The following is a 27,929-nucleotide window of genomic DNA, read 5'->3' on the forward strand; positions in this document are numbered from 1 at the left end:
AGCATGCACAGCAATTCAAATGCAGTATTTCGGATTCTTCACCTTTCTAAGTCAAAAATCTAAATTGAGAGCATCAAGTCAAGAGTCAATTTATGTAAAATTGCATCCTTGTTATGACTCAAGTGTCTACAAAACATGCCAATTAGTTTTAGGGGTCTTAAAAGCCCTCAACTTTAGGGCTAGGCTTTGAAAATTAGGCAACCTGACGAATACTGCTGGATGGAAAAGTCTTGTATTAGGTGCACAAAGTCTGTGGAGCTTAAATAACTGTTAATGCAGTCATCAAAGCAGTCCAGAGGTTTGATAGGTAACTCATAACATCATGAGCTAAGCCTGAGACTTAGATGCGGAAATGGTTCCACCAGTGTCCAGGGGAACCCTGATGGATAGCAGACTAGTAAGAGATTCAACTTGCTTGTCTAAGTTTTAGGTGGTCCAAGGCAATAAAGGGCCCATACAGAGGGCACTTAGATGTCACAGAAAACAGGAAAAAGAGGACTGGCTGGCCAAGGAATAGATTATGACTGGATATGGCTAGACACGCCAACAGACTTAGGTAAGTAGAGAGTTTGAAAGGAAAGGGATTGACTAGCTCGTGAAGGGGGGTGGGTGAGGGCAAAAATGGTAGGGAAATTTTCAGAAAAATGTTTTCCTTACCATTTATATAGATTGTTTTGGTAGTCCCTCATACTAAATGAATGTAATATTTGGGGGAAAATCTGAGTGTATATTGCCAGTGTTTAGCAAAAACCTACCCAACTATGTGGATAAATTGCTTTAAAGGGTCACCATCTAAACCACTATTACTGGATCAGACCAATTTGTTGAATTTACTGACTTGGAGAATGTGGAGAGCTTTAAAGAAACAAATCCATTCTGTTTATATGTGTAAACTCAATTTAAATATTTGAACAAGAGCCATTAAACATTTCCACAATATTTTTACACTATATATATGTATATATACAAGCTCTTATTTCTGGGACCATTTACCATCCCTGTTTTATGAGGTATGGCCAAGCATACTATTTACAATGTACTTGAATCCACAGTTGGGACTAGATCTAATCATTTCTTAGGAAGGCCTTGCAGCATATCAATGGGAATGGGGAATATAATGGTGGAATTGTTCTCGGTGGCGATCGTGGCTAAAGTTTGGAGGTAGCGCAGTTGTAGAGCTGCCGGAGATTCACAGATCACCATTGAAGCTTCCTTCAGAGCCCGAGAGGCGTTCATCTCCCCTTCTGCTGCCACTACCTAAAAAAAAACAAAGGAGGCATATGAAAAATACATACTTTATAATATACAGGTTATATTTAAGCATGAGTCACAATTGAATGAGTGCACGAAGGATGGAAGGAGGCTCTTTTCACACTGGAGAGGTAAAACCACAGACCTAATATGTTAGCAGTTTCAGTTTTTTTACTTGGGGAGAGGAGAAAAGAGTTCTAGAAAGATCACAACAAACCTGCAGCAGCTGTATATTGTGTCTTTACATTACAATACCGGCTGATCGAGGAGTTTATATACAATGCATGACAAAAATCTATGCCGAAACAAGGTACTTTGGGGACCTTAGTACCTTGTACCAAATTTCACTGCCCCCTACCCCTCTATTCTCAATTTAAAATATTAGCAGAGTCAGAATAGCAATTCATATGTCCTTGCTCTGCCAGAATGCTTCCTAGACCCCCTTTCAATTCTTCTGCACAGGCTGCAGACTACATTATAGCTCCCCTTTCAACATTCGCTGACCTAACAGCCCACACCTGCATGAAGCTAGTAGCTGGGAAGTCCATAAAGCTGGTCAAACAAATGTTGGTAAGTTCCTAAAACCAGACAAAATTTGCTTTGTTGGTGGCCCTGTTGCTCCCCCTCCCTTCTGATTTTGATTCACAGGAGCCCAGCAGAAAAGTGTTGGCTAAACAAAAAGATTCAGCCACTGTTCTGGTATCCTGACAGCTGCCACCAGTGGCTGAGAAAATACAATCCATGCTGTGTAGTGTGGATGTGGAAGAATCTGTTTGCTTTTTTTTCATCCAGCAGGCTAAACAAAACAAAAAACTATCAGTGCATAACCAGCCTAAGGCATGGCAATACAGGGGGCAAGAAGTGTCACTCACCTCTTAGCTTCTCCCAAGCTACTTCACCGGTATTCACCATAGATAGAAAAATGCATTTCAAAAAAGTTATAAACTGATTTGCATTTTAATGAGTGAAATACGTATTTGGTCCCCTGTCAATCAGCAAGATTTCTGGCTCCCAGGTGTCTTCTAAAGGCAGTGCTCCTAAACTCAGCTTGACACCTGCATAAAGACATCTGTCCACAGATGCAATCAATCAGATTCCAATCTCTCCACCATGGCCAAGACCAAAGAGCTGTCCAAGGATGTCAGGGACAAGATTGTAGACCTACAAAAGGCTGGAATGGGCCACAAGACCATCGCCAAGCAGCTTGGTGAGAGGGTGAAAACAGTTCGTGCAATTTTTCGCAAATGGAACAAAATAACTGCCATTCTGCCTTGGTCTGCGGCTCCATGCAAGATCTCACCTTGTGGAGTTTCAATGATCATGAGAACCGTAAGGAATCAGCCCAGAACTACATGGGACAATCTTGTCAAACCATGGGAAACACATTACGCCGTGAAGGACTGAAATTCTGCAGTGACCGCAAGGCCTCCCTGCTCAAGAAAGCACATGCACAGGCCCATCTAAAGTTTGCTAATGAACATCTGAATGATTGAGAGGAGAACTGGGTGAAAGTGTTGTGGGCAGATGAGACCAAAATCAAGCTCTCTGGCATCAACTCAACTCGCTGTGTTTGGAGGAGGAGGAGGAATGCTGCCTTTGACCCCAAGAACACCATCCACACCGTCAAACATGGAGGTGGAAACCTTAAGCTTTGGGGGTATTTTTCTGCTAAGGGGACAGATCTTCGCATTAAAGGGACTATGGATGGGGCCATGTACCGTCAAATCTTGGGTGAGAACCTCCTACCCTCAGCCAGGGCATTGAAAATGGGTCGTGGATGGGTATTCCAGCATGACAATGACCCAAAACACACAGCCAATGCAACAAAGGAGTGGCTCAAGAAGAAGCATATTAAGGTTCTGGAGTATCCTAGCCAGTCTCCAGACCTTAATCATATAGAAAGTATGTGGTAAGAGCTGAAGGTTCCAGTTACCAAACGTCAGCCTCGAAACCTCAATGACATGGAGGGGATCTGCAAAAAGGAGTGGGATAAAATCCCACCTGAGATGTGTGCAAACGTGGTGGCGAACTACAAGAATTGTCTGACCTCCAACAAGGGTTTTGCCACCAAGTACTAAGTCATGTTTTAAGAAATACTTATTTCACTAATTAAAATGCAAATCCATTTATAACTTTTTTGAAATGCATTTTACTGGATATTTTTGTTGTTCGTCTCTCACTTTTAAAATAAACCTACCATTAAAATTATAGACTGATCACTTCTTTGTCAATGGGCAAACGTACAAAATCAGAAGGGGATCAAATAATTTTCTTCCCCTCACTGTATATATATATATTTATATTATTATACTACTTTTTTAAAAAGCTGCAATATAGACTCAAGGACAGCACAAAAAAAAAAAAAAAGTAAAATCATAGTTAAAACGGAGAAAAGACCTCTGCAGCCACTTTGTTCTGAGGCACACATAAAAAGAAGATTATGTTATATCTCGTTCCTCATCGATACCCACACATTGCTTTCATCTGTAATTTCAATCATCAATGAGTTTGGGTGTTTCTCTGGCCTCTGTATTACCTGGGAGAAGTCCATACCGCTCCCTCTTGACCCTTTCCTCTTGCCGCTACCTTCTACTTTGGCAAATTTTAAAGTAGTTACTTCCTTGAAATACCTTGGAATTACTATCTACTGATCCCCTTTGGATTATGATCCCCAAAATATCCTCCCTTTATTGATTAGATTCCAAGTTCAAAGTAAAACCTGCTGAATATTGCCCTTTATCTGTAGTGGGCCGGATCAACGTGTTAAAAAATGATATGGATGCTTCTATATTTTTTTGCACAATTCTCCCCTTTGGAGTCCATTGAAACATTTTTTTTTTATGAATGCCATTTCGTGAGACTTAATTTGGAAGACAAAAACTCCTAGAATCAAACCGGAGTTTTTACAGTACCCCAAAATTGTAGGCGGTCTCACAGCCGTGAATGCATGGATCTATTTTACAGCTGCTCAACTGCAACATCCGGCTGGCTGGGAGTGAACTGACTTCTCCTGCTCCTCCTTTAATATAATTTTGGTCCTATTTAAGGCAGGCACCCACTTCAGTATTGGAAATGCCATTACATACCAAATGGTTGTTTATATATAGGTTGGAAATCAAAAAGTTTTTTTTGTTTTTTGTTGGAACACACTAGATCATTCACACCCATTTTCCATTAAGCTGAGGAATTTTTCTTTAACTGCTTAATTACGTTGTGTCTTTATTCAAGGCAGCGCTGCACTTCATTTAGTGAGAATTTGATCTTTGATGAAGGAACACATCAGTGCTGGCCAGCTGCTGAGTGATATATTCAAATATTTTAATTTTCTTTTTCATTTGCACTATTAGCCCTCATTCACAGTACCGCAAGTTGTCAGGCGACAAAGTCACAACTTGTATTGACTTGTATTGACTTTTGTTAAGGAAGTCGCATGCAAGCCACTATGAAGTCGTACAGGGATGTCGGCTTCCAAGCCGCACTGGTGTGAACCAACACTTAAAGGGGGTTGTACAGCAAGAGTCTTATGTGTTATATATTTTTGCAGCTGTTTGTCTCTTTGTTTTGGAAATACCCAACTAAATCTGATTTAAAAGGGTTGTTTTTTTTACCTAATGCATTTTCTGCATTAAGGTAAAAAGCACCTCACTACCTGTCCCACCCACCCCCATCCCTGAACACTTAACTGTTTTTTATTTTTTATTTTAAACAGCATCCTCTAATACTCTTTAAAAAAAAATTGGTATTAATGAATACACAATGATTTTTTGTGTTTTACATCCACCCATAACTCAGGTTTTAGTTTACCAGTGTTGGTAAATGTTGCAGGTAAAACATTGTGTCACAGGGTTAGTTTGGCGTCATAAGTTATTCGGATACACTATACGAAAAATCGTTCAAACTCATTTTCGAAAAACGAACTCTCGGCCGTGAGAGCAGATGACCGTGCCATCATGTAATGACCGATAAATCATTCAATGGACATAAATAAATCAGTTTTTGTTTGTTTTTTCACATATACCTAGTACAAACAGTTTGGTTCATTCAGCAGAAAATTTCCAAACTTGTCCTTCCTTTTTTCGGCTCAAAAACGTCACTACTGATTACCGACTTGAGCCCATTAACTGGCTGAAGAACAAACCAACTGTCCAAAAGACCGAATTTCGGTTGATTTTTCAGCTAGTGTATGGCCAGCATAAGGCTGGCCATACATGGGTCAAAAATCTTATCTAAGAATTTTGCACCATTAGTAAGCTGCATCAACGGCCGATTTCCGTGCGGTCATCGAAATTGAGTAATGAAATTTTTTGAAAAAAGGAACGATTTTCTAATCAATAATAGGAGAATCATGCGAGAAATATAATCAAAAAAGAAATGCGCATGACTGCAAGAAAATAAAATTCCCGGAAAGAAAAGAAGATTCCCAGCCACGGAAATTCTTTTCTGTAGCAATTTCGAAATCAATGGTGGCACCATCGAATCACAAAACGCACAAAATTTTGGATTTTCAAAAGAATATTCTTTCGAAAATGTTACCCATATTTGGCCAGCATTAGTGCATAACCACTAAGATTTTAATTGCTTACTTTAAGACAATTACCCAGTTTTTTTTACACATAACAATCCATGCACTTAAAATTAGAAAATTGGCAACTATGGGTTCATCTCATGCTACTTGAATACATATCAGACATACTGTACAGTTAAGGACTTAGAAGCAGTTTTAGATGTCATGTATATAACGTAGCTTACAAATGCCAGCCCAGTATTTTATTTGTAATGTTACTATGCCATGCTGCACATTTTACAATGGCATGCTTTTTGTCTAACAACTGGTAATGGTTACCTTAGCTCTGGCCTCTCGAACAGCTTCAGCCTCAGCCGCCATCGCTCTTTGCATCTGCACTGGTAGACGAACATCCCTCATTTCTACCCGTTCCACATTCACCCCCCATTCATGGGTAGCATTATCCAGAATTGACTAGAAGACAGGATAATTTAGTCCATCTTTGCTGCACAATTCCTTTATTCCATTTATAAACCTATTACCATAAAATATGTATAAATGTGCACAGAAAATATACAGTACATACCTCTAAATGGCAGATAATGTATGCAAGGGCTTTCCATAACTTTTGTTACAGCACTATAGCATTTTTTTTTTTTTTCCATTTTGGTTGTGGGACTTGGTTTGGGATTCTATAGTGGCGCTGACTGTCACTTAACCAGCTCAGCTCTGGAAGGTTACACCCCCTTCATGACCAGGCCATTTTTTGCTATTTAGCTCTGCGCTATTTTAACTGGTAATTGGGCGGTAATGCAACGCTGTACCCAAACGGAATTTGTATAATTTTTTCACACAAAATGGAGCTTTCTTTTGGTGATATTTGATTACCACAATTTTTTTTTTTATTACATAAACTAAAAAAAGACCGAAAAGTTTGAATGAAAAAAAAACAATATTTTTTCTTACTGCTATAAAATATATCCAATAAAAAACTCTTTTAAAAATCTGATTTCTTCATAAATTTTGACCAAAATGTATTTTACTAGGTTTTTGGTCAAATGAAAAAAAAAAAAAAATCAAATCCTAATAAGTGTATGTTAATCGGTTTGCGTGAAATACTAATGGCAGTGATCAGTGCCTATAATGAGACTGCAATAGTGCAGCAAGTAATCTGACACTAACTGCTGCTGAGTGGGAAATGACTAGCTGCCACTGACATTAATACAGAGATCAGCGATAATACTATAGACTGTCTCTGTACTAATGATACTGGCTGGGAAGGGATTAATATCTCGGCTAATCAAGGGATTAAATCTGTGCCTAACAAGTGTTGATTTGGTGGTTAAACAAGCTTCTAGCAGGCTTTGAGTCAGCGCTAATGTTTTATGTTATTCCTTACTGGAGCGAATTGGACCATGCTTTATTTGGGGTTTTATTGCCTTCCTCTGGATTAACTGAGTATAGGATTGTGTATATGGACGGGATCTAGTGAAATGTTTTTTTTTAACCACTTGCTTCCCAGGCCAATTCTGACACTTCGCTCCTACATGCAAAAAATCAACTTTTTTTTTAGCAGGGACCCTATAGAATAAAATGGTGGGTGTAGCAATTTTTTATGTCACACAGTATTTTCGCAGCGAGTTTTCAAACTCAATTTTTTTGGAAAAAAAAACACTTTCATGAACTAAAAAAAAAAAACAAAACAGTAAAGTTAGCCCACTTTTTTTTTATAATGTAAAAGATGATTTTCTGCTGAGTAAATTGATACTGAACATGTCACGCTTCAAAATTGTATAAATCAAAGATTTCCACGGAAAAATTAATAAAATTGAAGAATGGCTGCAGCCTACCTCAAAATATAGTGAAACTATATCGATATGTAGATGAGTGTGGAGGTAATTGGCGCTGCCAAATGGATTTACACAATAAATGAATAAGTAAGGGGAGGGATGTAAAATATGTATATATGTAGTAAGCCAATATTTAACAATTATAATATGTAATACAGGATACAATGCCCAATAAAATCAATAAATAGATAAATATGTGAAATATATATATATATATATATATATATATATATATATATATATGCCAATATAGTGACTTAATAATAAATTAATAAATAAGTGACTCCAACATTTCAAAAATATAATGCATACGTTTCCAATAATAGATATTACTATAATATTAAATAAATATTAAATAAGTGCAGATAAGTGAAAGTGACCACGTGCATACAAATCGGTCTTATTAAATAGATAGACCATATAAAAGGTGACTAATAAATAATTGATGAATAAATTGGATGGTGAAAAGAATGCATAAGGACTAGCCAAATACTAAGAAATAGTCAGTAAAGGTGCTCAAAAAATTATTATTACTGATAGTGGATGGGTGAGCAAGTGAATAAATTAAAAAATATATATGGGTAATATATTCTAAAATTTCATTACATAAAAGTGAAAATTATCAAATATAAAAAGACATCCAGTCAAAAGTTCATAAATAGATAAAAAAGTCCAAGGAGGGTGGAAAAAAGTGGGTCACGGGGTGATCCGAAGAAATGGGGGTGCTGGGTGAGGAAATCAGTGCTCCCCTCCTATTGTTCCCGCACTCACCAGAGGGCGGTACCCCTGCAGGGGTGACCAGCATTACAGATATATCCACTGGGTCCCTCAAACGACTGACCAGATCTCGTATTCCACTTTTGTCCAATTAGACAGTTTTACCACTCTCCAGTATAATTAAGTGTAGGCAATAAATCCTCATAAGTGTACCATATTCGATAGGTTTAGGGCAGGTTCCAGACAATGTAAGGAAGAAAGAAACTCCAATAGTGAAGTACTGTAAACCCCTTTTCAATTTATTAGTTAAAAAACACAAGGTACTCGATCTGGTCAGTCGTTTGAGGGACCCAGTGGATATATCTGTAACGCTGGTCACCCCTGCAGGGGTACCGCCCTCTGGTGAGTGCGGGAACAATAGGAGGGGAGCACTGATTTCCTCACCCAACACCCCCATTTCTTCGGATCACCCCGTGACCCACTTTTTTTCCACCCTCCTTGGACTTTATCTATTTATGAACTTTTGACTGGATGTCTTTTTATATTTGATAATTTTCACTTTTATGTAGTGAAATTTTAGAATATATTGCCCATATATATTTTTTAATTTATTCACTTGCTCACCCATCCACTATCAGTAATAATAATTTTTTGAGCACCTTTACTGACTATTTTTTAGTATTTGGCTAGTCCTTATGCATTCTTTTCACCATCCAATTTATCCATCAATTATTTATTAGTCACCTTTTATATGGTCTATCTATTTAATAAGACCGATTTGTATGCACATGGTCACTTTCACTTATCTGCACTTATTTAATATTTATTTAATATTATAGTAATATCTATTATTGGAAACGTATGCATTATATTTTTGAAATGTTGGAGTCACTTATTTATTAATTTATTATTAAGTCACTATATTGGCATATATATATATATATTTCACATATTAATCTATTTATTGATTTTATTAGGCATTGTATCCTGTATTACATATTATAATTGTTAAATATTGGCTTACTACATATATACATATTTTACATCCCTCCCCTTACTTATTCATTTATTGTGTAAATCCATTTGGCAGCGCCAATTACCTCCACACTCATCTACACTTCAAAATTGTGTCTGCCCGTGGAATGGGGGCAAACTCCGGTGATTAAAATTCTCCATAGGCAATGCTTTACATGCCTTTACAGGTTACAAGTTTAGAGTTGCACAAGAGGTCTGGTGCTAAAATTATTGCTCTCGCTCTGATGTTCGAAACAATACCTCACATGTGTGGTGTGATCACTGTTTACATATGCGTGCGGGAGTAGCGAATGCTTTTGCATTTTCGCGTAAGAACGGTGGGACAAATTTTATACAAAGTTGTTTTTTTTTTACACTTTTTTTTGTACTAACTTTATTGCTATCACAAGAAATGAACAACATCCCTTGTGCCAGCATGGGCCGTGACAGGTCCTCTTTAAGGAGAGATTTATTTAGACCCCAAATCTCTCCTCAGGCCCCCCCCCATGCAGCCGTACAGACTGAGATCGGTCTGATCGGCTGCTTCTGTGGCTGTTGGTGGTCAGGTAAACAAAGGGGCAGAACCGGAAGTAACGACCTACTCGTCGCTCCTAGTTTCCAGGGTTACAGAGAGAGGGGAGCGACATCAGTTCCTTCCTCTCTGTACCAGGCCACCTCGCTTTCCGGCCTCCACAATCGTACGCTAGAATCCGGGAGAGGCAGCGGTGGTGGCGGGGGGGGGGGGGGGAAGGAGACCACCTTCCGCCACTCGCAGAAGTTATCAAAGGGCCTATTACCAACTCTGATCAATTCTGCCTTACTCAGAATCGCAAGCTTAAAAGAATGATACTGGGATGATGTCTGTAGGTGCAGGCATCATCCCCATATAACCACTGAAACCCAAGGACGTACAGGAATGTCCATTTGGGTAAAGTGGTTAACTAGAAGGACCTGACTACGTAGAAGCAGTACAGGTCAACACAATGTAGAAAGCCTAACACGTTTTATACTGGCCTGTAGTGTTCTCAAGTATAACTGAAGGAAAAATATATATATTTTAATTTTGGATAGTGTAAGGGAGGGTTATAACCCCTGACAGTTTTTTTGCAATTTATGTCCTAAAGGGGAGATTACTGTTCTCTTCCTGTACCATAGGCACAACAGGAAGAGAAAGGATATCCTTCCAAAGTAAGGAAAAACCCTAGTTGTCTTCAGGGTCATAATACAGTGGGTATAGAAAAGAATCGCCCCCTTTAAAAGGCCTGAAATGAAGACAGTCACAGTTTTTTGTTTTATCCAGCTGTATTTACTAGTGCAATGTATAACATGAGAAGTGAAGGATACAACACCAACATGTCAGAAACAAAATAAACAAAATTCAAAAACAGAATCACTGAGTTGGAAAAAGGATCACTCCCCATTATGTCAGTATTTTGTTGGACCACCTTTTGCTTTAATTACAGCTTTTAGTCTGTTGGGATATTTGTCTACTAACTTTACACATCTAGACTTTGCAATATTTGTCCACTCTTCTTTGCAGAACTGCTCAAGTTCAGTTAAATTTGATGGTGACCGCTTGTGGACTGCAAGTCATTCCAAAGATTTGCATTGGTGTTTAAGTCTGGGATCTGACTAAGCCATTCAAGGACATTCACCTTTTTCTCTTTCAAACACTGTGTGCTTTGGGTCATTGTCATGTTGGAAGGTAAACCTTCTTCCAATTGACAACTTTGTGGCAGAGAGCAGCAGATTTTCTTCAAGAATGTAATGGCATTTTGCCCCATCCAGGTTTCCTTCTATCCTGACAAGTGCTCCATTTCCTGCTGCAGAGAAACACCCCCATAATAGGATATCAACACCTCCATGCTTTACTGTAGGAATTTCGATATTTTGATGGTGAGCTGTATTGGATTTCCGTCAGACATATTGTTTGGTGTTGAGGCCAAATAATTTAATTTTAGTCTCATCTGACATAACACCTTTTTCCATGTGGCCTCATCGTTTTCAAGGTGCATTTTGGCAAAGCTCAGTCATGACTGCATGTGGCCTTTCTTGAGGAGTGGCTTTTTTCCTGCAACCCTTCCATATAAGCCACATTTGTGGAGAATTTGTGATATTGTTGTCTTACTCACACAATGACCACGCTTTGTCATAAATTCCTGCATTTGCTGCAGAGCTGCTATAGGCCTCTTGGTAGCCTCTCTGACCAGTTTCCTCCTGGCTCTTTCACCCAGTTTGGAATGACGTCCTGATCCAGGGAGGGTCTGTGTTGTACTACATAGCTCCCACTTCTTAATAATAGGCTTCACTGTGCTTCTAGGCATTGATAAAGCCTTTGACATTTTTTTGTATCCATCTCCTGACTTGTGCATGTCCGCAACTTTATCCTGGAGATCGTTTGACAGTGCTGTTCCAAGCCATAGTTGTTTACCTCAGTTGCACTACCAGGGACTGAAATGCTCCAGGAAAGCTCTAATCAAAGCTAATCAAAATAACACAGCTGATCACAGTTGAAAGTCAAATGGCTGTGTGTGCCATTGAGAAGGTGATTAGCTACACCTGATTGAGTTTACAAGTCATTTTTAGGAGGGGGATCCTTTTTCCAACCCAGTTATTCTGTTTTTTTTTTTTTTCCCCTATTTCTTCTGACATGTTGGTTTTATACCTTTCACTTGGATGTTGTAGGTTACACTGAGTAACTACAGCTGGATAAAGAAAAAAAATGTGTATGTCTATTTCAGGCTGCAAAGCAACAAAATGTGATTATTTTAAAGGTGGTGATTCTTTTCTATACTCACTAGTGTCTCCAATGGAAGATTTCCTCTTTACTCCTGTTCAAGTGACCACCCAAAACTTTCACTTTAAATGAGAATGGTCTGTAGTACAAATAGAAAGATCATGTGTACCGCAAGAGGAAAAAAAATCACTTTTAGCTTTAGTATTTTTTCTGTTGTTGCTAAGGGAATAAACAGCAATGTAAAAGCATCAGGTTTGATACCTCTTCTGAATACAATAGATCGGTGATTCTCAACTTGGGTTCTGCCGCAAATCAACATTGTGGAAGCTGTATACTGCCAAATGTTGTTTTTAGTGTTGATCTCAATGCGTGCAGTACTGTCATTGTGCATTGATATCCGATGCCTCCTCTGTAGGTCCGGCTCCTGTGAACTCAGAGGGAGGTGCCGGTAGTAGTGCAGTAGTGCACAGAGTGCAAACCCATGGCTGGATCAGGAGGTGAGATCCCCTGATAAGTCTGTGTATGGAAGCAGTGTGATGCACAGTGAGGGGGGGGGGGGCAGGGAGCTGGAACACTGTATGTGTAAGGCAGCAGTGAATACAGACTGAGGGTTGATCAGAGAAAGGAAGAATGTGGCTAAAGCAGGATATGACATCCAGTGTATAGCAGCAGTGATGCAGATTGCAGAGAAGGGGAGAACACAGCTTTATGTTATGTCCTAACTGTACCTAAAGCTATTATGATCTCCCCTCCTGCTACATTCAGACTCATCCAGCCACGTGCTAATGCGTTCTGCTCCCCATCTCTACAGTCAGCATTCACCGCTGCCATACACAGGATGTCCCCTCCTGATCAAGCCACGTGTTCCCGCTTCCTGCACTCCTCTCAATGCCGCCCCCTGAGTTCATAGGAGCAGTAACTACAGAGGAGACGCATCAGGTATCAATGCACACTGCCACAATATTGATTTGCTGAGGAACCCCATTTGAGAAATGTTGTAATAGGGATTTGCAGAGCAGTGCAGGGAAGCATACTGTTAACTAGTGCGCTGTTCCCCACCGGTCCTCCTCTTCTGTCTGTCCCAGGCTCTCGTATGTGATATCGCCTGGGATGGACGAGAGCAGGGCTAGCAGGGAAAAGGGGGGAAAGGCATGTTACAACAGCTTCCCTTCGCTGTTAGGCATTTGTTTGTTAATTATTGTTACTGTAGTTCTACAGCTTGCTGATCAGATCCAATATTCCATAATTATTATTTTCAGGGGTTCCCCGAGATCTCAAACTTTTTGCCAAGAGTTCTTCGAAGGTAAAAAGGTTGAGAAACCCTGCAATAGATGAAAGCATCAGAATTGGAGGTCTCATTGTGCTTTTGTCTGCTCATTAGAAATTACTTTTCAGTAAAGTGACACTTAGAGCCCATTGACATTGAGGCAAAACGACTTCGGGGGGCGACCTGTGAAGTCGCGTGCGCCGCAACTTCGGCGCGACTTCACATAATGGATGTCTATGCAAGTTGCTCCGAGGTCGCCCCAAAGTAGTACAGGACCCTTTTTCTAAGTCGGAGCGACTTGTGTCGCTCCTATTACAACGGGTCCTTTACTACTCAATGGACCGTGACATACCGCGACTTGTCAGGCTGACAAGTCGCCTGACAAGTCGCGCTAATGTGAATGGGCTCTTACCCTGAATTTTCATTACACTATTAAACAAAACTGTAAACTGACACACTTCAAAGTAACGTTGCACTTTATCTCATCAGTAAAGGGAGATGTGAAATAGAATGCTTGGGGAAGTCTTTAAAGCACAAAATGCATTTAACCACTTCCCGCAAACCGACATACCTGTTCGTCGGCTTGCAGAAGTGGTTGTAGTGGGGTGGTACAGTTTTTTGGGCAGGCGGTCAGCTTTCTGGAGATAATCGATGCAGCTCAGCAGCCGCTCGGTCGTTATCACAAGGGGCGGGAGGGGACATCCCCCTCCCGCCGCCTTACGCCGCTCTGCCTGGGTTTCCTGTCCCACCGGGAGGCACGAGCGACCAAGTTGGCACGTCGGCCGGCTGGTCAGAGTCCAAAACGAATCCAGATTCAGCTTTGATTGGGTCACTGATGAAGTAACCCAGAAACTAGGCCACTTCCAGTTTACTCGGCTGCCAATGGCGTCGATTTTGGCGTTCTTAATACTTTTAAGTGCAAAGGAGGGATTTGGGGTCTTTTAGACCCAAGATCCCTCCATAAAGAGTACCTGTCACTGCCTATTACTGTCATAAGGGATGTTTACATTCCTTGTGATAGCAATAAAAGTGATCAGATTTTATAAAGGAATAGTGAAAAAATAAAATGAAATAAAAAGGAAAAACAAATGTTTAAAGCACCTCCGTCCCCATGTGTTTGCGCACCAAAGAAAATGCATACGTAAAAAAACGCCGGAAAATGTAAACCGTGTTTAAATCGCTGCGATCGTCAGAGCGAAAGCAATAATTCTCGCAAAAGACCTTCTCTATAACTGTAAACTTGTAACCTTTTTTAAAGCGTCACCTTTGAATATTTTTAAGTACTGTAGTTTGTCGCCATTCCATGAGTGAGTGCAATTCTAAAGCATAACATGTTAAGTATCTAATCACCATATTTCACAATATACAAAAAAATTGGGCTAACTTTACTGAATTTTTTTTAAAAAAATTTAGTAGAACTCCATCTATAGCCTTCTTTCTAGTTTTAGACAGGGGACTAGAACCAATATAAGATCCATTGCAATTATTTGTAGTCACCAGGACAATGTGAGGGAAACCCTAAAATGTTACTGTTTTCACTGACACAGAAGTAGAAGGGATATCTTCCAATTATGACATCTGTATTGGTGACAACTGTTAAAATTGGGATATCTGTGATTCCTACTCACATCTTTTTGTGTCTCTGGTACAGTAACACGAAATCTTCATAGTGGGGACAAGAAAAAAAAAAGCTTGATTGACGTTCTTACCCTTTCCCATTAAAGAGAAAAAACTTAAATAAACTTAGAAACAGTTTATCATTAGGAGGGCAGAATCTTACCTGAATATTGTGGGCGATATCCTCGCGGTTTGACAAGATGCTGGAAAGAGTTTGTGTCCCCAGAATGTTCCTCAGAGTGGTTTGGGACAGCTGGGCAGTAGCTACATGGACATTGTTCACATTGGCCACAGATTTTATCGCATTGTAAATCTTATAATACACAACGCCATCCACTGTTGTTGTAACGGAGTCTTTAGTAAGGATCTAAAAGAAAGCAGAAGCAGTTAAACTTTTGCTAAAAATAACCATTAAAAGTGACACTATACAATATTCTTTTTCTCCCAAAATAATCCATACATATCCACTTCTTATTGACCTTGTAATCTATTTTTCATGAAAATGTTTCTTACTGGGTTTTTCTGTGTCCTTGTAATATCCTCTGTGCTCCTGAACCTATCCTTTCCCTTTCTCACTTCTGATTTTTCGGAAAACAAGCAGTGCATGTTGGTTGTGGTTATTTGCACTAGGGATAGACCAATTATCAGCAAGGCCGATATGCCCTTTTCCCGATATATCGGTATCAGGCCCGGAACTGGCTGATATTGCTGATATTTTTGTGATGTCATTCTGTCTTCTTAGGCCGCCTCCCTCGCCTTGGACAGCCTCGTCTGGAGTTGGGACTTGTCTCGTGGGAGTGTATCACAGCCATACACCCACCCACAGCAGCCCGGTTCCAGCCAGCCACCCACATTCGCAGGCCATGTACCAGCCAGCCACAGGCACTGTACCAGCAAGCCAGCCAGCCACAGGCCCTGTACCAGTCAGCCACAGGCACTGTACCAGCCAGCCACCCAAAGGCCCTGTACTAGCCAGCCACCCAACAGCCCCTGTGCCAGCCATCCACCCACCCACCCACCACAGTGTGCCAGACAGCCAGCCTCCCACCACAGGGTGCCAGCCAGCCAGCCAGCCAGCCAGCCAGCCACCCACCCACCACAGGGTGCCAGACAGCTAACCACCCACCATAGGGTGCCAGACAGACAGCCACCCACAGACAGGGTGCCAGTCAGACAGCCACCCAGAGACAAGGTGCCAGACAGACAGCCACCCACAGGGTGCCAGACAGACAGCCACCCACAGGGTGCCAGACAGACTGCCACCCACAGGCCCTGTACCAGCCAGCTATCCACGGCTTCTGTGCCAGCCACCCACCTACTACAGGGTGCCAGCCAGCCACCCACCACAGGGTGCCAGCCAGCCAGCCACAAACCACAGGGTGCCAGACAGTCAGCCACCACAGGTTGCCAGACAGCCAGCCACCACAGGTTGCCAGACAGCCAGCCACCACAGGTTGCCAGACAGCCAGCCACCCACCACAGGGTGCCAGCCAGCCATTCACCACAGGGTGCCAGCCAGCCAGCCATCCACCACAGGGTGCCAGCCAGCCAGCCAGCCACCCACCACAGGGTGCCAGACAGCCAGCCACCCACCACAGGGTGCCAGACAGCCAGCCAACCACCACAGGGTGCAAGAAAGCCAGCCACCCACCACAGGGTGCCAGAAAGCCAGCCACCCACCACAGAGTGCCAGCAAGCCAGCCATTAAGCATTAAAATAAAAATGAACATGTTCAGTACCAAATTTGTGTCAAAAATTGTCTTTATTTTTCAAAACTTTAAATGTACACAATATCGGCCCATATCGGCCGATACCGATACCTTGTGATTAAAATATCGGTATCGGCCCTGAAAAAACCATATCGGTCTATCCCTAATTTATCCCTCTATGCACACTACAAATCCCATATCCTCATAGTCATATTTCAGAAGTGAGCTAGAGAGGGTAGCTGTGTTCCTACATAACGTGGAATCATGGAGAAGGAACGCAGCCACCCTCTAACAGGAAGTCAGATAACAGCTGCAAAAAAAAAAGGAATTAGGAGAAAGCAGAGAGCAGTAGAAGGTACTTTTTTGTGTTGAAAGTGTAAGTTTGCCTTTTACGAAAAAGTGAACATACTACACACTAGAGCCCTGCGCGGGACTGTTTTATTAAACCCGCACCCGCTGAACGTATGACCAGGACCGCCTGCACCCGCAATGTTTGTGTTCCACTCCTGCCTGCACCCACAATGTTTGTGTCCACTCCCGCCCGCACCCACAATGTTTGTGTCCACTCCTGCGGTTTTGCCCTATACTCGCCGTATAAGACTACCCCATCTTCTGAGGCAACACCATTTCATAACATCAGTGGAGCCATCACATCCCTAATAAATATTTTAGCCCGCTGGATGTGCCCTAATATGTACTGTAGCTTCTGCTACATACAGAACTTCTCTATTATTAATAGTTTAGCCCGCTGGATGTGTATACAGTAAGATTTGGCTACTTACAGAACGTCCCTGTGCTGTAATACTCTATGTACCACGCTGAGCCAATCACGGCAAGCTGTGTATTCTATTATTACATACAAAGCCTGCTCCGATTGGCAAAGGTTGTATAAGGCAGCCTCTCTGACTCAGCCAATCCGAGCAGGCTTTGTATGCATTAATAGAATACACAGCTTGCTGTGATTGGCTCAGCACGGTACATAGAGTATTACAGCACAGGGACATTCTGTAAGTTGCCAAAGGTACTGTATACACATCCAGCGGGCTAACATTTTTAATAGGGATGTTCTGTAACTAGCTAAAGCTACAGTACCTGGCGTATAAGACGACCCCTGATTTTTGGGGTATCTTTTTTATTATAAAAAAAAGTTGTCTTATACGCCGGAAAATACGTTACACCAAATTGCACCATTTCCCGGGGTACCCGCGGGTCTCCGCAAAATTTTTGACCGCCCGCAGCAGAGGTAAAACCGCCCGCTCCCGCAAGATTTGCATTGGCTCCCGCGGGAGCCCAAACCCAATGCAGCCCTCTACTACACACACCCCACCCCCATGGTCCCGGCTGCATTGACCTTCGTAGAGGATCAGTTTTCACTTCCAATGCAGCTGGTGCAGCATTCCAGAGACTTGAAAGCCACAGTCTTCTGCAATTTCTTTCAGAGCGATTCTGACTTCTCAGCACTGGCACGTGACCACTCTTAATTAGAATTTGTTTAAATAGAATGTATAATATATGAATTAGGAATTGTTTTAATTATGTAGTTGTGAGTGTTTTCAACCACAAGTCGGCGCTAATGACATTAGAATTCCGATGCTGCCAATGTTTAGTTTATAATTATCCTAAAATATAGTATATGTTATTTTGGTTTTATTGTGCTGTTTACATTTGGCCACACCTATATATATTCCAGGACTAGCTGACCCCTTACTGTCTTGGATTTATGAGATATTCTGTATGTTTATATTGGGCTAGATGTGGTGTCACTTCCGGTCTCTGGTGGTTTAGTTGTTTCCCATTTCTGGAAAGCATCATTAGTGAACCTGATTCATTTCTGACTCCTATTGTATATAAAGATGTCGCACGTACGCGAAACCACACCCCTGATGACGTCTATATGACGAAACGTGTTGGGTGGAGCTGGATCACGTGAGGTTGGCCATTTTGTCGGTTGGAAACATTCTATTGCACTCAGTCGTTTATATGCAAACTTATGCTGCTCCTCTGGTAAATATAATTTGTTCATAATAAACAAGGAATTTTACTTACTACACTGTGAAGTTTTCCTGCTGATTTTTGATCCCTAATGTGCCTGAGTGTACGTGGTGGAAGTGTTCCTTATATCGGGAGGATTGATACCATCCAGTGGCTGTGTGATCCCTGGTAAATCACACAAAGAGCATCTGACCACTATGGGAGTAGTGGTCCATTCCTGATGGTAAGGGTCTGTGTGTGTCAGTAGAGGATCTATCATGGCACTATGATTTGGATTTTGCACTTTTGGACTCTTATTCTGATCTTTACTTAAGTAACCTATATGGGCTTTTTTTTTAAAAGAGTTGCACTTGTATATTTTATTTGTTACCATCTATTGCGAGTGAATTGTGCTAGCTGCTTTTTCTCAATTATTGTTAATGTATGTAAGTGTGTTGATTATATAATTAATTGAAATTGTTCTTATCTCTCCTGGCATCCCTAAGGAAAGAAGGGGAAGAAGACCTCGGCTTTCAAATTCCTGGACCTCTGCACCGGCTGGGTGTGCAGTTAAAGCTAATCATCTATGCAGCGGGGACCGGGGAGTGGGAAGGGTGTAATATGTTGGTTTACCTTTTCTTTTTTTTGTCCATATAAGTAAATGATCACACAACAGGAAGTGATCTGAATTCTCTCCAATGGGTAACAGATAATAAAGAAAAAACTGACAGGGGTCTGAACTCCGCCCTACTTTGTCCAAGCTCAAAAAAAGTCTTAACTTTAAATATACTAGGAAATCATTATATTCCATAAATCTAATAATAGGATACATCTATTAAAAACTGGGAAATATCAAGTGCAGACTATGTCCAGGCTGTAGTGTATGTTGATAAATGAGATGAAGTAACAACAAATAAGTTGTCCAATCTCCAATGATGTCAGCCTTCACAAAGCTTTATTATTCCAGGACTAGATCCCAATAGAATCAACCCAGATCATAGTACTCTCGGATTAGGACCTTTTTAGATGAATCATGTCAGAGTGAAGACTGGTCTAGGTGGACTCTCCTGTGATCTAGTACTGGAGTAATAAAGCTTTGTGAAGACTGATGTCATTGAAGTATTAGCAACTTTTTTTCCTTCCATGTGGGGAGCATTGATGAGCTACATCAACCTGCATCCAGAAGCTACGCAGTGGCCATTATTATTAGTACTGAGATAAAGTAGCCTGTAGGAAATCACAACAGCCTATAGATACTCTCAACCAGGCCAGCTCATCAGGAATATAACTGCGGATTTCAGAGCTGTGACATATTTTATTGATAACATGAAATATGTTTATACATTGAAGGCAATTAATACACTTACTTCTTGTGGTGGGATTGCAAATGATATCACCCTCAAATCCACCTTAATGAAAGTATCAGTGCAGGGCAGAATGAACATTATTCCTGTATATCAAAAGAAGATTATCAGTAAAATGTACATTTTATACTATCCCAAGACTATAAAAACATTTCTTTTTTATGAATCAAATAAATAAATATTTGTTTAATATTTGTATTTTGCATTGCTCTTTTGAGCCAGCATATGAAGCTTTAGGCTCCTTAAAGCATATTAAAAAATATTTTGCTGAGATTTACACATATATTGAAATCACTCATTCCCTACTGTATGGCTCAATCTGAAGTTTTAGAAACCAGAGAGAGTCATAAAACATACAGCTAATGTCTCTTTAGCTAACCCGCAGTGCTCTGGTAATCCTTTGCCATGTATTTAATGTTTATTTGTAAAACATAGTTTGAATTTATACAAGCTAGATAACAGAATAAATTATATCAGATAAAACAAATAAAATTGGCTCTAAGCAATTAAAGCAGGGTAGGCAACCTGTCAATCATGGGTAGGTGACAGGTAGATCGAGCCCTTTTCTTTCTGCCCCCGGACTGCTCCTCCCACATATGCAAAGCGGTGCAGAAGGAAGGAGAACAGGAGCAGGAACTGATCCCTTTGAATGGAACCGATCCCTTTTAGTTCACCCCTGCAGCAGCTGAGAGCTGGCTTTTCCTCCTCTACCTCATGCTGTCTTCACTTTGTGAATGAACAGGGAGAATGCGCAGAGCAGTTCCTGTTCATTCATTCTGTGCAGCTGACACAGTCTTCAGTCTCCTTTCTCTATCTCAAAAGTGAGACACCAGGGGTCTGTTTGGACCCCTGATATTTTACCAAAGCCCCTCAACAGCTCTGTTAGAAAAAATTTAAAAAGAAATAAATAAAATTGCAAAAATAAAAGAAAAAGAAAAACTACTAACACTGCCCTACTGACTGACACCGCTCACTGCCCTATTGACATTATTCACCTCCCTACTGACACTGACAACTGCCACTACTGACACAGTCCACACACCATCTACTGCCATTACTGCCACTGTCCACTGCCCTACTGACTGACACCACTCACTGCCCTATTGACATTATCCACCTCCCTACCGACACTGACAACTGCTTTACTGACACTGTCCACACACCATCTACTGCCCTACTGACACTGTCCTCCGCTCTACTGATGGACACTGTCCACATTAAAGGTAGGCTAAGTTTATATTTTTTGAGAGAATTTTTTTCATATTATATTTTTCTAGGTTTCCTTACTATTTAGTCAGGCTTTTCTAGGTAATTCCTGAAAAAAAAAAAAGGGGGTGCTGCACCCCGATGATCTTTGATCTCTTTCATGTTGTTCAGATTGATTTCAACATCTCAAAGGTTGCCTATCCCTGCATTAAAGTTTCACTTTTAAAGGACGATACTTGCAAATTAGATACTTGGATTACACAAATTAAAGTAGTACTACACAGAAAGATTTTAAACAAGGGAGTGCTGGGTAAAATATTAAAATAACATTTAAAGTATAGTATTTATACAGAGCATTTACTATGTAGGGTTGAACTAAGAGGTGTCCCTTTTTCCAGGAACCAAACATAGAAACAGGAAAGACAGTAGATGCTGTTTTACTGCAAGATATTTGCATCATTTTCTGCTTTTTTTGTTTGGGCCAGTGACATGTACCTAGATTTTAATGCATAATTGCAATTGTAAACAGAAAGGTTCAATTAATTAAATATATAAAATATGTAATGTTGGCACAGCCTGACCTAAATATATAAACTGTTGTAACTAAAAACAGAAAAATGCCCTAAATTAATTTATAATATTTTTGCAACATTTTGTACAAACCCAATTTCAAAAAAGCTTGAACGCTGTGGAAATCTACATAAAAAACAAATGCAATGATTTTCAAATCTCACAAACCCATATTTAATTCACAATAGAAAATAGAAAAATATTAACTGTTTAACTTGAGAAAATTTACCATTTTAGGAAAAAAAATAAGGTAATTTTTAACCACTTTACCTCCGGCCACTGTGCTGCTACTGCGGCTCAGTGGCTCGTTATCGTCCAGCGACGTAGACCTACGTCACTGGACTCCTCCCCCTGTAGGCGGCGCGCTCCCGCTGTTTTCATTCACAGCGGGAGTCGGGCTCTTCCCCGATCATCGGGGAATCTAGTTTGGAGATCCGCCCGCCTGTGTAAACAGAGCGGGCGGATCTCCTAAGTGACATGGAGTGACAGATCGGAGTGTTCAGCATAGCTAAACATCCGATCTGTCCATGGCTCACTTAGTCACCTCCCCCCCCCACACGTCAGTAAGCACCAGGCATACATTAACCCCTCCCTCTCCAATAAAATTAACCCCTTCCCTGCCAGTGTCATTTTTACAGTAACAGTGCATATATATAGCACTGATTACTGCAGTAATGTCACTGGTACCCCCAAAAGTGTCAAAAATGTCAGTCAAGGGTCCGATCTGTCCGCCGCAATGTCGCAGTCCCGCAAAAAAAAAAATCGCAGACCGCTGCCATTACTCGTTAAAAAAAACACCAAAAATGACAGAAATCTTTCCCTTAGTTAGTAAACGCAATAACTTTTGCGCAAACCAATCAAAATATGCTTATTGTGATTTTTTTTTACCAAACATAGGTAGCAGAAAACAAATTGGCCAAACATTTAAAAATAATTAGATTTTTACATATTTTTTGGGAGGAATTTCATATAAAAAAATTTTAAAAATATTGTTATTTTTTCAAAATAAACGCTCTTTTTTTGTTTATAGCGCAAAAAGTAAAAATCACACAGGTGATCAAATACCACCAAAAGAAAGCTCTATTTGGGACGTAAATTTTGTTTGGGTACGGCGTCGCACGACCGTGCAATTGTCAGTTAAAGTCGCACAGTGCCGAATCGCAAAAATGGCCTGGACGTAAGACAGCAAAATCCTCCGGTGGTAAAGTAGTTAAAATGATGGCAGCAACAGGTCTCAAAATAGTTGGTATAGGGCAAAAAAAAGCTGGTAAAGTGGTACTAACAAAGAAGAGCTGGAAGAACATTTTGCAACTAATTAGGTTAACTGGCTACAGGTTAGTAACAGGATTGGGTATAAAAAGGGCATCTTAGAGTAATCAAAGTGTCTCAGAAATAAAGATGGGCTCACCAATCTGTAAAAAGCTGCGTTTAAAAACTGTGAATTTCATAATAATGTTCCTCAATGTAAAATTGCAATGACTTTAAAATTATCATCATCTACAGTACATATCATTAAAAGGTTCAGAGAATTCGGATAAATCTTTGTGGGCAAGGTATAAGGCTGAAACTCAATATTGGAGATGCCTGTGAACTTTGGGCCCTCAGACAGCACTGCATTAAAAACAGGCATTTTTCGAGGACTACAACAACTATACATTCATCAAGATAGCACTTGACTTGACCTTTGTGTGGGCCCCTTCCTAGCCCTAATTGGCTTCAGCATCTTTATTTTTCTTACATCTCAGCTAGTTATGGATTTTAGGACTGGTCGTAGCTACAAGTTTACATTCTGCAGTATCTCACTCTGAGTGTTTAGCACATGAGCAGATTCTCTCCCCCACATTCCCTAATAGTGATCCATCCAGCTCTCACAGTATTTGTAAATTAAAAACTCACCTTTTGGTTAGCCATTCAATGGAACCAATATGTATTTTTTTTTCGTACATGTGCGTTCTTATTGACAGTGATTCGGATTAACTTTTTTGGTCCTTTTGTACCTTGCAAAACTTTGAATAAATTCTCTTGAAAAAAAAAAACATGTATCTGTGATGGACATCACTGCATGTGCTCAGATATGCTTCCAAAAAACACAGTTCGCCATGCCACCCAAAAATGCTAATTAAAAGCTCTAACGTCTAAAGAAGAAGACATATCTGAACATGATCCAGAAACACTGCTGTCTTTTCTGGGCCAAAGTTCTTTTAAATTGGTCTGTTGCAAAGTTGAAATTTGACATTCTTTTTGGCAACCACGGGCGTTGCATCCTCCAGACTAAAGAGGAGAGAGACATTTCAGCTTGTTATCAGCGCTCAGTTTAAAGGCCTTCATCTCTGATGGCATAGGGGTGCATTAGTGCGTATGGAATGGGTAGCATGCACATTTGGAAAGGCAACATCAAAGCTGAAAAATAAAACCTAGTTTTAGAGCAGCAAATGCTCCCATCCAGATCTTTTTCAGGGAAGCCTTGCATATTTCAGCAGAACAATGTTAAACCGAATACTGCATCTTTGACAACAGCATGGCTTTGTAGTAAAAGAGTCCGGGTGCCTAACTGGCCTGCCTGTAGTCCAGACCTTTTACCAAATGAAAATATGTGGTGCATCTTGAAATGAAAAATACGACACAGAAGAAACCAGGACTTTTAAGCAGTTAAAATCCTATATTAGGCAAGAATGGGACAACATTTCTCTCCCATCACTCCAGCAACTGGTTTCCTCTGATCCCAGATGTTTACAGAGTGTTGTTAAAAGAAGAGGGGATGCTACACCGTGGTAAACATGGCCCTGTCCCAACTTTTTGGGAATTAGGGGTCGTACTTTGTAAGCTTTATGTTGCCCTTTTTGTTTGAAAATGTGTTGCTACCAATTTTTTTTTTACCGTATTTTATTTATTTATTTTTTAAATTGGTACATTTTCTCAGTTTAAACATTTGATATGTTTACTATTTTCTACTGTGAATAAAATATGGGTTTATGAGATTTGCAAATCATTGCATTCTGTTTTTATGTCTATTTTTACACAGCATCCCAACTTTTTTTAAATTGGCGGTGTACAACTTACACATAATTATTAATATGTGATCTCTAATAAAATTCTGCAGGCATTTTTTACAGCGGTTTTACTTTGAATGTATGGATATAGTCCTTACCTGGGCCACTGGGTTTTCCTGATGTGATACGACCCAAGCGAAATACAACGGCCCGTTCATATTCTTTAATTATCTATAAAAATCACAACCAAAAATGTGACTTTCTGTATGCATTTGGTGTTCCATTACTGTTATGTAAAAACAAAACTATCTTACCTTAACACAGAACCAGATGGAAAGCGGGAAGGTTATGATCACAAACAAAGCAGATAAGATGAGCAGAAACCAGCCACAAACACCGATACCACCTTTTATGGCATCTGGAGGAGAAAAGATGCCACTGATAAAGGACTATTTACACTGTCTTATAGACCATGATGAATAAAAAATTACAGACAATCAAGGCCGCAGTCATAAAAGCATGCTGATTCCTCCTCTGGCGGTCATTCTTACAGGTCACCAATCAATTCTAGTTGGTAGCTTAATTTTCCTTTCTCCTTAAACAAGTCATCAGAGACAAATCTATATAAAATGATGGTAAAAAAATATATACTTTTCCTGCCAGTGGAAAGGTAATTATTATTTTACGTTAAAGGGAATTGGTCATAACAGATATACGGGAGGAATCATTTCGGAAGGTGCACTCCAAGGCTTTTTCTTTTTACATTACCTATTGAGTCACTGACTTGAATCAAGCATGATATGAGTTCAGACTCTTCACACTTTAGGCTAGGTTCACATTCGTGCATTGCAGGAATGCGTGCAAAATTGTATCTGTTCCCGCAATGCACAAAAAATGTGCATCTCTTTTGCAGGTGTAAGGCATTGTTAGTAGCACAGCAACTCAGTTTGCTAACCTAAACAAGAAAAATCATATGCCAAAATGCAAGTATTTTAAAAAAGGGGCATGCACTTCTTTTACTTGATTTTCATGGATTGGGGAGCCTATTCTTTTCTAAACAAGGCACACAGAAACTAGCAAAAATGTGTAAACGTCGTCACACTAGTTTACTATTAAAAACACCACTAGATGGCAGTACATGATAGCTAGGAATACCGTAGTATATAAGAGAGAGCATAAGGGGAGATATACTCTCTGTGTGTGTGTATGTATGTATATATATATATATATATATATATATATACATACACACACACACTATGCATTCCAAATATATTTCTAAAAATGGCACCTAACAAGGCCACCTAGATCCCCATTAGACTCTGTCTGGAGTTTAGAGGTCACTGTCCACTGAGAAAACTTGGTTTTTTTTAACAGCAAAACACCTCTTCCTTGCAAACCCAGGGGAAACTCTGGCCTGCCTTTACACATCATTGTTCTTCGTATAAAGCTCTCAGAGCATAGCCTATTTACTAAAAAGTGGTTCTAAAGGATAATTATTTTTTCTTGCCTACCAAAAAAAAAAAAAAACATGTTATACTTATCTGTTCTGTGCAGGTATTGCACAGAATGCCCCCTTACCTCCTCTTCTGGAGTCCCCTGCTGTCACTGTCTGCTCCTCTTCTAAGTGTGTCTCCATAGCAAGCTGTGTGCTATAGGGGCATACATGTGGGCACGCTCCCGAGCGGGCTGTGAGCATCCATAGACATGCACAGTGTGGCTTGGCTCCACCCCCTGTTTATAGGATTTGATTGACAGCAGCAGGAGCCAATGGCTCCCCCTGCTGCCTCTGTGTCCTGTGAGAGCACAAAGAGGGGAGAGCGCTTATGCAGATTTGACAGCGCTGGATCTAGTGAGGTCTCAAGAACTACATACAGCTACTGGGACATTTTTTACCTTAATGGAGGGAATGCCTTAGGGTAAAAAATATTTTGACTTTAGAACCACTTTAAAGTGAAATTAAGCTCCTGTTTTGTTAAAGCACTTTTAGCAGCTGATTTAATCATTTACTAAGTATGCAGTTTTTTCTCTTTTTAATCCTTGCTTATATTCCAGTTTAAGCTGGTGCATGACCACTGCCCAAGTTTTCCAGTTTCAGGGTGGCTCCTTTCTCTTGCAGTATCCTATGGGGCCACCCTTGCATGTATGGACTAGAGTTGTATCTCCCTATATACTGTGTGCATCAATAGGAGCACACAACTCCACAGTCTAGGATGACAAGACACTCTCCCTGCACCTCCTCCCTACTCTAAGCTAACTGGCTGTACAATGTTCACTCTTTACTGTAAAGACTGGAAGCTCAGGGAAGCAGCACTGAGAAAACATTAGCCAGCAGTATTGAAAGTTGTTAGCTGCAAATGCTGGGGTAAGACTTAACAAATAGTTTACTGGGGAATGGTGGTTTTACTGTGCTCAATGTATTAAGCTGCAAAAATGCTGAGTTTAAAGTGGTTCTAATTGCAGAAGGTTTGCATTAGAATGCACTGAGGTAAAAAAAAAAAAACTTTCTGGGTGCAGCTGCCCCCAGCCCTCCCTTATTTATACTTGCTGCGCTCCATCTCAATCAAACAATGTGCATGAGAGCAGCGGCTCTCCCGGATTTCTCCCTCTTCATTGGCTCACATAGGAGTGGATGCCATTGGCTCCTGCAGCTGTCAATCACAGCCAGTGAGCCAATGAGGAGAGAGCAGGGAGGCGGGGCAGAGCACCACTCTGTTTGTGAATTGACAATATCCATTGACAGCCATGTGGCTTGGGAGCAAGTCTACTCAAGTGCCCCCATGGCAAGAGGCTTGCTATTGGGAGCACTAGGTAGGGGAGAAGTTAGGACCACCAGCGGAGGACCCAAAAAGAAGAGAAACAGGGCTGCTCTGTGCACAACTATTGTTATTTTTTATTAGGATTATTATTTTTTTTATTACAACATTTGGAATCACTTCAATAGTATAACATTTGTACTTTTCTTCTCTGATTGAGAAGGGAAGTGAGTTGAATATGCAATGAATAGCTGCAATGTGTTGTTCCGCTTTAGAGGTAAGATTTGTGCCCATGATCTTGCAAGATCACAGGCAGGAAAACACATTAAAGAACTTTAAAAATTGGAAAAATACATGTTACAAAATAAAATGAAAAAGCTAATAAAGGAGAGGGACCACGCGTGAA

At 40.5% G+C, this 27,929-nt stretch overlaps 1 protein-coding gene across 2 annotated transcripts in view; it reads right to left on the reverse strand.

Annotated features, from left to right (window-relative positions):
* Positions 1 to 861: 861 nt before the first annotated feature.
* The window catches only part of STOML3 (stomatin like 3), a 47,468-nt gene continuing 20,400 nt past the window's right edge, over positions 862 to 27,929 (reverse strand). For both annotated transcript variants that reach the window (XM_082244596.1, XM_082244595.1), the window contains exons 3-8: positions 25,082 to 25,185; positions 24,926 to 24,998; positions 20,005 to 20,087; positions 15,121 to 15,324; positions 6,095 to 6,229; positions 862 to 1,257 (exon numbers count right to left, since the gene is read on the reverse strand). In XM_082244596.1, coding sequence (XP_082100722.1) covers positions 1,069 to 1,257; positions 6,095 to 6,229; positions 15,121 to 15,324; positions 20,005 to 20,087; positions 24,926 to 24,998; positions 25,082 to 25,185 — 788 coding nt within the window. In that variant the 3' untranslated portion in view covers positions 862 to 1,068. The remainder of the gene's footprint in view (positions 1,258 to 6,094; positions 6,230 to 15,120; positions 15,325 to 20,004; positions 20,088 to 24,925; positions 24,999 to 25,081; positions 25,186 to 27,929) is intronic.

The sequence above is a fragment of the Pelophylax lessonae genome (assembly GCF_965119305.1).
Source record: "Pelophylax lessonae genome assembly, chromosome: 2".
Lineage (NCBI taxonomy): Eukaryota > Metazoa > Chordata > Amphibia > Anura > Ranidae > Pelophylax > Pelophylax lessonae.